The sequence below is a fragment of the Ostrea edulis genome, chromosome 1 (genome assembly GCF_947568905.1).
Source record: "Ostrea edulis chromosome 1, xbOstEdul1.1, whole genome shotgun sequence".
In the NCBI taxonomy this organism is placed as follows: Eukaryota; Metazoa; Mollusca; class Bivalvia; order Ostreida; family Ostreidae; genus Ostrea; species Ostrea edulis.
The window spans coordinates 45,534,613-45,546,443 of NC_079164.1; the positions used below are offsets into that span (position 1 = coordinate 45,534,613).

The 11,831-nt window shown below is 35.8% G+C and overlaps 1 protein-coding gene across 1 annotated transcript in view; it reads right to left on the minus strand.

Moving 5' to 3' along the window:
- The window catches only part of LOC125653643 (solute carrier family 12 member 9-like), a 33,870-nt gene extending 31,332 nt beyond the window's left edge, over positions 1 to 2,538 (minus strand). The window contains exons 1-2 of the mRNA XM_048883214.2: positions 2,159 to 2,538; positions 557 to 691 (exon numbers count right to left, since the gene is read on the minus strand). Coding sequence (XP_048739171.2) covers positions 557 to 691; positions 2,159 to 2,429 — 406 coding nt within the window. The 5' untranslated portion in view covers positions 2,430 to 2,538. The remainder of the gene's footprint in view (positions 1 to 556; positions 692 to 2,158) is intronic.
- Between the last annotated feature and the right edge of the window lie 9,293 nt (positions 2,539 to 11,831).

Here is an 11,831-nt window from a genome sequence, read left to right on the forward strand (position 1 = left end):
CAAGGACAAATATCTTGGTACCAGTAGAAAGATCTTCTCATAAGGAATGCTCATATGCAATATGAAAGCTCTTATATTTTATACCATTTAGAAGTTATGACCAATGTCAAATTATTTAAAAGTATGTCAAATGTCAAGGTCAAAAAGTTTAGTACCCACAGAAAGGTCTTATCACAAGAAATACTCATGTGAAATATCAAAGCTCTAGCACTTAATGTTCAAAAGTTATTAGCAAGGTTAAAGTTTTCAAAAAGTAGGTCAAACTTAAAGGTCAAGGTCACAGGGTCAAAAATGTTGGTACCCATGGAAAGGTTTTGTCACAAGGAATACTCATGTGAAATATCAAAGCTCTAGCACTTATTGTTCAAAAGTTATTAGCAAGGTTAAAGTTTCAGACAGGATGACAGAATTACAGAATGACAGACAGGACAAAAACAATATGCCCCGTTCGATCTCGGGGGCATAAAAAGCGTCTCCATATTAGTGAAAAATTCTCAAGAGGGACATTAAACAATATACAATCAAATTAAAAATATCTCGTTGTTGACAAGGATACAATAGGCCCCTCCTCCTTCCAATGCCCCATTGGTGGAAATAGCACTAATTGAGAGCACTGTCATTACCAAAATAAAATAAGCTAGAATAAGCTGTAGCACTGACTCCAGTATCCCTGCCTGGCCAACCACAAAACCTGACAAAATAAAAAAAAATTATTTATCAAAGGATAAAATACAGTGACAGACCTAATGGGTTTCTAAATTGAATTCCAACTTTTTGATGCAATGTTAAGTTGTTTACTTTGATGCAAGGTGCATGTTTCTTATGTAATTCAGAAATAAAATAACTGGTAATCCTAATATAAAATGTCATATATGGAGACTTTTCTTGGATTTTAAAATCTTTGATGAAAAACAGCTCATTCATATCATTTCTGCAGATATACAGCAACTTTTATCTATTCATACTACTTCATCATTCATATTTTTCCAAGATCTATCTATATGGTTTAAATATTATTCTCTCTCATGTCTTTGACGTAATCTCTTTACTTTAGCATAACCTCAATTCATTCATGTCATATATTGTATGTTTTTCATGAAGATTGCTTGATATGACATTTATTGGTTAGAGCATTATCATTCCTGAGGTTTTGGGTTTTTTTTTTACCCAAGACAGATAAGGTGAAATAATCATTAAAACATATAATAAATTTATTTTTACAAGAGTTTTAAAAAGAGAAAAGTTCTTTTAAATTTTTTAAAGTATTAAGTTATGTAAGCTAGCTGCGAGTTTGATCTACAAATCAGCATTCAACTAACTGAGCTACCCAGTTAGGCAATAAAATCTAAAGGGACTATACAAATATTGTGCTGATACTGTATTTACATTTTCATTCATGTTTTAAAAGGAAGTCAATCATTATGATGAAGTTATATACATCCTTACTTTTTTCTCTCTCATAAAAATGTGGATGCTTTGGCATAAAAGCATACATGTTAGATAGGCCACTGAATAAAAAATAAAAATAACAGAAAGTTTGATGTCATTACATTTAGTATCAAGGAGGTACTCAACATCATCATAATGGCCTACTTCCTTTTAAAACATGGATGAAAATATAAATATCAGCAATATCTGTCTCTTCATTTTTAAAAATTATTATCGCCTAACTGAGTAGCTCAGTAGGTTAGCACGGTGACTGCAGAACTGCAGATCGCGGGTTCGAGTTCAGCAGGGGTTTTAAATTTTTTCCAGATTGCTTTCTACTAAAACTGCACTTTTTGACTAGTATAAAATAAAGTAAATTTAAAGTTTTCAATTACAAAATATTGTTGTATATATCCTCCATTTTTCATCCATATCGAATATCTCTGGTGTAGCATACCTCCTCAAGAGAAAAGTATGGGAATATGCAGGATTTTCGTTTTTTTTTAGCTATACAACACTTACAACTTAAATTGCCCCGCTGTGGAAAATCAAAGGAACTGGTAATTTTGTCTGTAATAGCAATAATAGGTGTCTATACTATACCATCCCCTAATAAAGGATGGTATAGTATAGATCCCTACTATTATCAATACATTATACAGACAAAATTACCGGTTCCTGTGGGAAAATATCGAACCCGACTAGGCCTAAATGTATTATAAACAAATACCTGATCTGAGAAATAATAGTGTACTAAACATGGAGAGCGCTACAGGACAAAACACTCCGGCAAAAAGTCCCAGGGTCCGTGTTGTGGTCCTTCTTGTGATATCGGGACCCAAGGCATCGTTCCTACTTAAACTACGACTGAGTGCCCAGACGTCTCTTTCAAAAGAGGCATTCGAGCTAGAACTCGGTAGAAGTGGCGAGCTCTCGTCCTCCGTTACGGCATTCATGTTCTCGCCTTGTACTTCCCCGTTGATAGAATATGATTGTGACATAACCCTGTGGCCTTGGGGATTTAAATAGAATCACATTTCTCTCATGTCATAGCTGTTGTTTAATCTATTTTCGATTTCATTTTCACGTGATGCGGATGTCATATGATTCGTCCTAAACGCAAAGTTGGATGCGCAAAAGTATATTTCCCGTCAGGTAAAAAAAAAAAATTAGGGGGGAAAATCGTTGTTATTCTTTCTTATATCGTTTCATGTATTCAAAGTTATTATGCGAATTATTTTAATTTGTGTATTACAAGACCTTTAAATCGAATGAATTGTAAGTTCAATGTCCACTAATGATTTGTACATCGAGTGATTCATGTTTGATCTCTTGACTTTTAATAGGACACGAGTTGAATCGCCGGTCGAACTTTCATCTCGAGTAGGCCCACTTTGCCGAAATGTGAGAATAATATTAAACCAAGAACATGAATCATAATATATAGGAGTCGAAACCAGAGGAGAAAAGGGGGAGGGGGTGGGTAGGTGTCCACCGGTGCACCGAGGCAACTTTGATTTTTGTGATCCAAGATTTTAGCTGTCGGATCATAGTTCTATTTTACTAGGCTCAAGTTTTGAGCTTTTTGATTACCCATTCATATGTGAACCAAAGATTGATTACAGATCAAGTCCTTTGAAAGGACAATTTATTTCGTCTGATCAATGTAACATGCTTATCAAACAGCTCTGGTTGATGTAGAGAGCACTAATTGCTTAGGAGAGACTTGAAAACAGCCTAAATGATGAAAACATCAATATTAATGATGTAAACAATAAATTACCTCACACACACACACACACACACACACACACATATATATATATATATATATATATATATGCAGCTGTTACACATATAATTATAATTATATATATATATATATAATTATAATTATATGTGTAACAGCTGCATCTAAAAACCTTTAAAATTAAACAACCAATAAATATAAGCATAACAAAAACAAACCAAAACCATGGATGTCTAATGATATAGGCCTAACTGAATTAAAAAGGGAAGTCCAAAGACTTGGAAGAAAAATTCAGAGCAAATCAAAAGAATGTTATCAACTACAAGTGAATGTTTTGAAATGGGCAATAAAAATAGAATGCTATATAATTATACATACTTATTATACTAATGTAATATGCAACACTAAATTCCATACATAGACTAGTTTGACTTCACATGTACATGTAAATATACAGTATATAGATTTACATACCTATATGAACTGTTAGTACTTGTATCTTATTATCATTATTTATCTCATATTGTGTAACATGATTGTATGCCAACATGTTTGGTGAATCAATAAATAAATGGAATGGAATTATATTCTTTTTCTTTGTTTTACTTTTGCCTTGCTAAATAAATATTTTATTTGGAAAAGAAGTAGATACAGGTGCGTACATCGTTCTATCTCAACACACAGGCACCTGAAGTATGGATATTACTACCCCACCCCCTTATTGTTTGATAAAAAAATTTGTGGCAATAATTTGTCTGAAATGTGTGGATTCCCTGTGTCTGTCTGTCTGTCTGTCTCTCTCTCTCTGTGTGTGTATGTGAGAGAGAGAGAGAGAGAGAGTGTGTGTATGTGAATGGGGGAGGGGCGGGTATTTCTAAAATATGTACGCCTTCTTGAAGTGTATTCTTTTTTAAAAAATCGTTCAAACAGACATGTGGCATGCGCATGCATTGTTGAACATGTACCGGTACGACTTGATAAATAATAATATAGGGAAATATTCGCCCTTGCTTTATTTTCGTCCCTTTCGCCCTCGTTGTCACTGGAAGAATTTAAGAGTGGGCGAAACCGTTTTCTCTCATATCTTTCTTTCAACGCAACTATGGCTGGGCCACAAGGACTAAGCCCGTTTTGGGCCAGAACTCTGTGATACCATAAATATAGATATCACAGAGTTCGGGCCCAAAAGGGGCTTAGCCACTGTGGTCTGGGCGAATTTAAAACAGGGTACAGTGGCGCCCCCCCCCCCCTAATTTTTTTTAATTCAAGGTAAATTGTGGTATCTTGTTTAAAAAAATGTACTAAACGATAAAAGAAGCAATAATTTTCTTCCACTCCCGCAGAAATAAATGACAAAATCTTTCTTGAATCACCTTATTGGGAGAGTTTATTTTTAATTTTTTTCAAAAACCCTTCAAATTTGCGTCATTTTACTAATTTCACCTTATTAAAAATTATAGAAAATAGTACAAACGACTTTTAAAAATAGGAGACGCATTTCAAGCCCTATAAAAACTGTAAAATCCAGGCTTCCGGGGGGCTTTGCCCCCTGGGCCACTACCAGGGCTTCGCCCGAGACCCACTGGGGGCCTCAAGACCCCGTCTCATAAAGTGGTGCCCCCCGTAACCGCAATTCCTGGATCCACCCCTGGGGCGAAACTGTTTGCAAGTGTAGAAAGGCGAAAATAACCCTGTATACAGTAATCCAATACGAAAACCATAAGAGAGGTGGATGCAAAAGCAAGTCCGTTACTGTAGATACAACTACACATATTTACAAGCATCATAAAGTCTTGTGTGCCAAACCGTTAACGTGCATCTTGATTACCACATACCAAAAATCAAAATGAACTTTCAACAATACCTGCATACAAAGCTTATTATGTGAATTTCACACGTTTATTAAAAATTGTAATTGCTCTAGACATTTATATTTGAAATTAGACTGCATTTCTCATCAGAAATCGTTCTCTTTAGAAGAGTGAACAGGCATAGCCTACATGGACACAGGCTGTGCCAGTCCACTTTCTTGAGAGGTTAAATCAGAAACAGACATAAGTAATTGATACACGATTGGTGGAGAAGAAAATAGAAATGTTTAATACACCATCTATACCAAATTGTTACCCAAATACAAGTTTATGTTATACCTATCCTAAGGAAAAGAAAAGTGCTGAACATCGACAGAGCCACTGGGGCGAACACTCCCTCCAAGGTTCCCAGCGTTCGCCTCGAAGAACCTTCACTCTTGTCATATTCTGCTTTATCATCCGAGTTCCGTCTACGACAACAGAAATACCACCTGAAAACATTTTGCACCGACTTTTTCACGTCTGGAGGAGGACCATCAAAACTCTTATATCCACCCTTCTTTGCTCGATAGTCACTGATCACTTTGTCAAGTTCTACAGACATTTCACCTGAGGCCCGGGACAGCTTCTTTTTTTTTTACCTGGTGAAAATAAGTGAACACAGACTCAGTGTAAGATGCAATGCGCGCGCGGACTTTTCGCTGTTTATAATTTCCGCACTGAATTAGAAGGTCGCTTAACGGAAAACAATCCGGATGTGTATCCACAAATAGTGGTCATCGGCCATCAAATCCCTACACACATTTATTCCGGTTTTCTACGACATGGCAGGTTTTCAAGGTCAGAGATTACACCGCGATAAATCTCCAATCTTTCGCACTCTCATGATTTCATAGCCGACAATGTACACTTACGGATATTTTAAATTTTCGATTAAACGTGTTTATAATACTCTAAGTGGACCGAAGATACGGTGCAGTGGCGCGTTCGTACCAGTTACAAAAGGAAAAGTGAATTTATTTCAAAAAGTTTTTCCAATGTTTTGTCCGTCATAAATCTTTGTTGTTTCATCGTATTTCTCGATAAGAACACTGGTGCCTGTGACCTGTAGACATGATCATGTAACACTCCCCCCCCCCCCCCCTCCACTTAGTTTACAAATATTATATATATATGATTTATTGACCAATTATAGACCCTCAAGGGACAAATATACAAAGAACAGATATAAATTTCATTTTTAAAAACACACGAGGGCATGAACTCCGACGCTTCACGCCAATATAATGCGTTGCAATTCATCCCCTCATGTATTTTCAAAAATCAAATTTACATTCTTTCATTTCTGTTGGAATTTTCAGATGTACTATATTTAAATTGCTATTGTTACACTTGGTAGAGATACCGAAGGGGGGGGGACATGGGAAATGCAAAATATTTGTTCAAAAAACACGATAAATACATGTACATGTATATAAGTTATAAATGTCTAGATGTTTGCATTATGTAGGAGTTATATACATGTGTATAAATAATGGATGCATGGACTAATTTATACTTTATCCAGATTGTTCAACGAAACCAGCCGCCGCGGAACGAATTTTATTTCATGGGAACGAATTTTAGGATTTTATTTCGTGGGAACGAATTTGTTTTAAAAAAATCTCTTCCAACTGTTCTAAACCAGCCACCGTTATATACACTTCATAGTCATTGCTTGATATATTTAGAAGTAGAAAACTAAGATTTTGTTGTACAACGTAGCAAATGTTTATAAAAAGAATAGAGATGGCTAGAAGGGGGAAAGAGGCACGGGCACTGGAAGTTAATGTAAATATATAGTATGTGCATGTATAAAAAAGGAAGGGTAGGACACTCTTTTTGAGGCAAATTCGGGTTTGGGTTATTGTGGGCGTTTCTCAAACGGCCTGACGCGATGAATCGTTCACATATACCTTACTTTCAATATATGTACGGTTTCTTTCCGTTCCAATGCCGTTCATTCGAAGAAAAAGATGTTTTTACACCTCCAAGTGCCTAAGAATTTCGCTAGACTGTCTTACTTCCGGTTTAATCGCACTGAATCGAAAGGTAAGTTCTGATAGGTCAATAATAAAATTGAAGTCTGAATTGACACACGTTATCTAATCCATAAATACATATGTAGAGAAAATAATTCTCAGGATTATTACTTCATGATGGTGTTAGAGACTAGTGGTTAAGTACATGAGCCATGTTTGTTTTTATAGTTCAAATATTCTTATCATTATTTCACAACCAATAAGAATATGACATAAACTTATAAATTTTTATCACATTGACCAATCACAACTTACCTTTCGATTCAGTGCGATTAAACCGGAAGTAAGACAGTCTAGCGAAATTCTTAGGCACTTGGAGGTGTAAAAACATCTTTTTCTTCGAATGAACGGCATTGGAACGGAAAGAAACCGTACATATATTGAAAGTAAGGTATATGTGAACGATTCATCGCGTCAGGCCGTTTGAGAAACGCCCACAATAACCCAAACCCGAATTTGCCTCAAAAAGAGTGTCCTACCCTTCCTTTTTTATACATGCACATACTATATATTTACATTAACTTCCAGTGCCCGTGGAAAGAGGAACCATTAATGAAGCAGTGATTGTTATTAGCTAGTGGATAATTTCTCAAGTTTTATGACAACCACCCTTTTTTATGCCCCCGTGATCGAAGATCGCGGGGGGGGGGGGGGGGGGGGGGGTATTGTTTTTGTCTTGTCTGTCATTCCGTAATTCTGTCAAACTGTCTGAAACTATAACTTTACTAATAACCTTTGAACAGTAAGTGCTAGAACTTTGATATTTCACATGAGTATTCCTTGTGACAAGACCTTTCCGTGGGTACATATTTGACCCTATGACCTTGGAGTTTGACCTACTTTTTGATTACTTTAACCTTGCTGATAACTTCTGAACAGTAAGTGCTAGAGCTTTGATAGTTCACATATAATAGTATTCCTTGTGAGAAGACCTTTTCGTGTGTACCAAAATGTTTGACCCTGTGACCGTGACCTTGGAGTTTGACATACTTTTAAAAAAAATTGACTTTGGTCATAGCTTCTAAATGGTAAATATTATCTAGCTTTCATGTTGCACATGAGCATTTCTTGTGACAAGATCTTTCTACTGGTACCAAGATATTTGTCCTTGTGACATTGGCCATCTTTGGAATTGGCCATCATCGGGGGTATTTGTGTTTCACAAACACATCTTGTTTTTGTTTTTTTTAGAATGAAAGGTTAAGATAACGAACAGTGATTAATCTCATAACTCCTATAAGCAATACAAAATAGAGAGTTGGGCAAACACGGACCCCTGGATATACCAGAAGTGGAATCAGGTGCCTAGGAGGAGTAAGCTTCCCCTGTCGACCGGTCACAACCGCCGTGAGCCCTATATCTTGATGAGGTAAACGGTGTCATCCGTAGTCAAAATCAGTGTGCCAAGAACGGCCTAACAATCGGTATGAAACACGTCAGACAGCCTTTGACAGAATGTGATTCTCAAAAAATCAATTGCACCATTCTGTATATTTCAGGTAATTGCTCAAAATGGCTAAGACAATGGGACCCTAGAAAACACCCTTCCTGCACAGTTTATTTTTGTCAGTTTCTTACTTGTCTAATTTGCGCAGATAGGAAACCTGCCCTAATTTAGTTTTAAAATTATTAACATGGTTTTAATACATCAGTTTAAGCGTACATTCTTACAATTCAAGACAACTATACAGAAAAGTATAAGGGACTGTCACCCAATATATCTTACTATGTGTATGAAAATAACTAACTCTACATGTAAAAATAATGCAAATTGTGAACGTTACTTTTAAAATAAGTGGGGACAATCGCCCACTCCTCCCCGATTTTACGTGCTGCGTATGCATGATAGACTAAGGATGATAACCGCATCTGGACTCTCAGTTCTTTGTACTAAAGACTTCTTCAGACACAGAAACACTGATCGAAGAATTTATAAGTTTATACGTTTATAGTGTTGGGGTTTTTTTTGGGGGGGGGGTGTTTACTAAAATGCACGTCATAGTCTGTCCTCCTTAACCATCCGTCGATATCTATTTGCACACTATGCATTTCTTATTGACTTATTGACCTCTATTGTAATCGAACAATAATTATTGTAAAATATGTTTTGTACCTCATATACCAATAGATATAAGCGCCAGCCCGTATGTTATATCATGAGCTGTGCCAACGTCCGAGGAATGACCATGGTATTTAGAGTCACACTGTCTGAACAATGATTTAATTGTTTAACATTTTTATATTTGATGACATAAAATGATATCCATCGAATCATTTTAATCATAACCCAAACACGGATTATAATCATTAAAAGAACATTTTATGTTGCACACTCTTATTCCTTTTTCTTAGCTCACCTGGGCTGAAAGCTGTTGTCTATCCGTCTATTTGTAAATTTTCCATACTTTCGACTTCTTCTCCAGAACCACTGGGATTTACCTGAAAGCTTCCAGGTATACAATAGTTTCAAGTTTGTTCAGATCATGGCCTCCGGGGATAGAATGAGGCCACAAAGTTTTACATGCTGATATATATAGGAAAATCATCTTCTCCAGAACTTATGAGCCAAATTTAACCAAACTTCGTACAAATTATCCTTGGATGAGGGGGATTCAGTTTTGTTCAAATGAAGAGCCATTCCCCCTTCAAAAAGTAGATAATCACAAAAATGCAAAAATAGGGTGGGGTCAATTAAGAATCTTCTTTTCAATAACCACTGGGCCACAAAGCTGAAATTTATATGAAGCCTTTCTGACATAGTGGAAATTTCAAATGTATTAAAATCATGACCCCCAGGGGTAGGACGGTGCCACAATAGGGAATCAAAATTTTACATACAAATATATAGGGAAAATCTTTAAAAATCTTCTAAAGAACCACTGCATTAGAGAAGTTAACATTTACATAAAAGCTTCCTGACATAGTGCAGATTCAATTTTGTTAACATCGCGCCCCCTCCCCCCGGGGGTAGGGTGGAGTCCACAATAGGGGATCAAAGTTTTACATGCAAATATATAGGGAAACTCCTTTAAAATTTCTTCTTAAGAACCACTGGGCCAGAAAAGTTTACATTTACAAGAAAGCTTCCTGACATTGTGCATATTCAAGTTTGTAAAAATCATGACCCCCGGGGTAGATTGGGGCCACAATAGGGATCAAAGTTTTACATGCAAATATGTAGGGAAAATCTTCAAATATGCGCCAAGGTGACTCAGGTGAGCGATGTGGCCCATGGACCTCTTGTTTAAATGAACCACGATGTAATAAAGCGAATTAACTTTATTTTTATTCCTTGTGTCATATTGTAACTTTTGAATTTACTGAGTGAGTGTAAATACAAGAATTACAATATGACTAACAGTTGTCATATTGAAATTTTTATATCTCCATTCAAAAATGACAATTAATGACGCTTGTCTGGTGGGGTTCATCTGTCTCGATATAACAGTGATTTTAAAACATGCCCCTTGATATCAAAATACGTGTATTTCTAGTCTGTATGTATTACTATTTTAGTATATTAACGAACATTAGACTGTCGTTTTTCTTTTAGCCTTTTTGTAGTGGCGGCAATAACGTCAATGAAACATGACGACTTTACGCTTAGAAGATTTGGTATATCACGACTTTAAACACGATAAATAGGTTTGAGATATGGAGTAGGGTGATACAATCTCATATTTCAGATATTTTACGTATTATCCATGACATTCTGCAAAAAAAGTAAATGTGTCAACATTTTCATAAACGACATTTTCTCGTTGGCGCAATCATTCATCTATATAGCGCATCATACAGTAGAATTACGGATATCACAAAGCAAATTGCACATTTTATAATATCTATGAAGCATACTTTTTGTCAACCTACTACATGGAAAAGGAACTGCGGCACCACAGAACACGCAGATCACTGTATTAATCAGCGACGTAAACGCAAAGGAAGATCTCATAATTAAAGGTCTTCTTCCTGCATTCAAAACCTCAAGGAAGGATTGTTACGTAACCAAATCAGGCCAAAAGCATGATTATCGAGACATGCGTTTATTTAAGGATTCGTCTGAAATAAAATCTGTTCTAGACATTTTGATCCTGTTTTACAAGTATATTTGGGATTTTTAGATTTTTTAAAGCTTGGTTGCGTCAATTTTTTTTAATTGTTATTCTTTCAAGACAAGTTATCTAGTTTCTTGCATTGATAATTTAACCCACATCGGATAAGTTTCGGATAAAACAATGAAGTGTTGTATCCCCTCGCTTCGTGGAATTGAGGAGTGGGTTTTTTTATATCGTACTTGTATACATGTACTACATGTATCTATCAGAGCTACAGAACATGAAAACAACAAATAAGATGAAATATATTTGATTCACATTTTGGAAGATACTACTCATAATTTGGCGAGAAAGGACATTTAAAGCGTATTCATTATAGCAATATAGTATAGTCACTCACTTTGATCTTTATAATACAACAACCTCATTTCACTATACATTGATGAATGAAATAGTGGTATTGAGACAAATCAGTCGAAATAGATCAACTCTACATCACTGGGAGTCTACATGAATTATTAATCGATCATTTGAATACACTCTCAGAGAAATCAGGGTCGATGGCTGTATTCTCGATATTCATTTTGGAGATAACTGGGAAATTAAAAGACACTTGTTGATAGCACTTGTTGCAGACTACACATAAATTATATCAAATGTAAAATAATTTTCATTGCGTTACTGGTAGTCAATACATATAAGACAA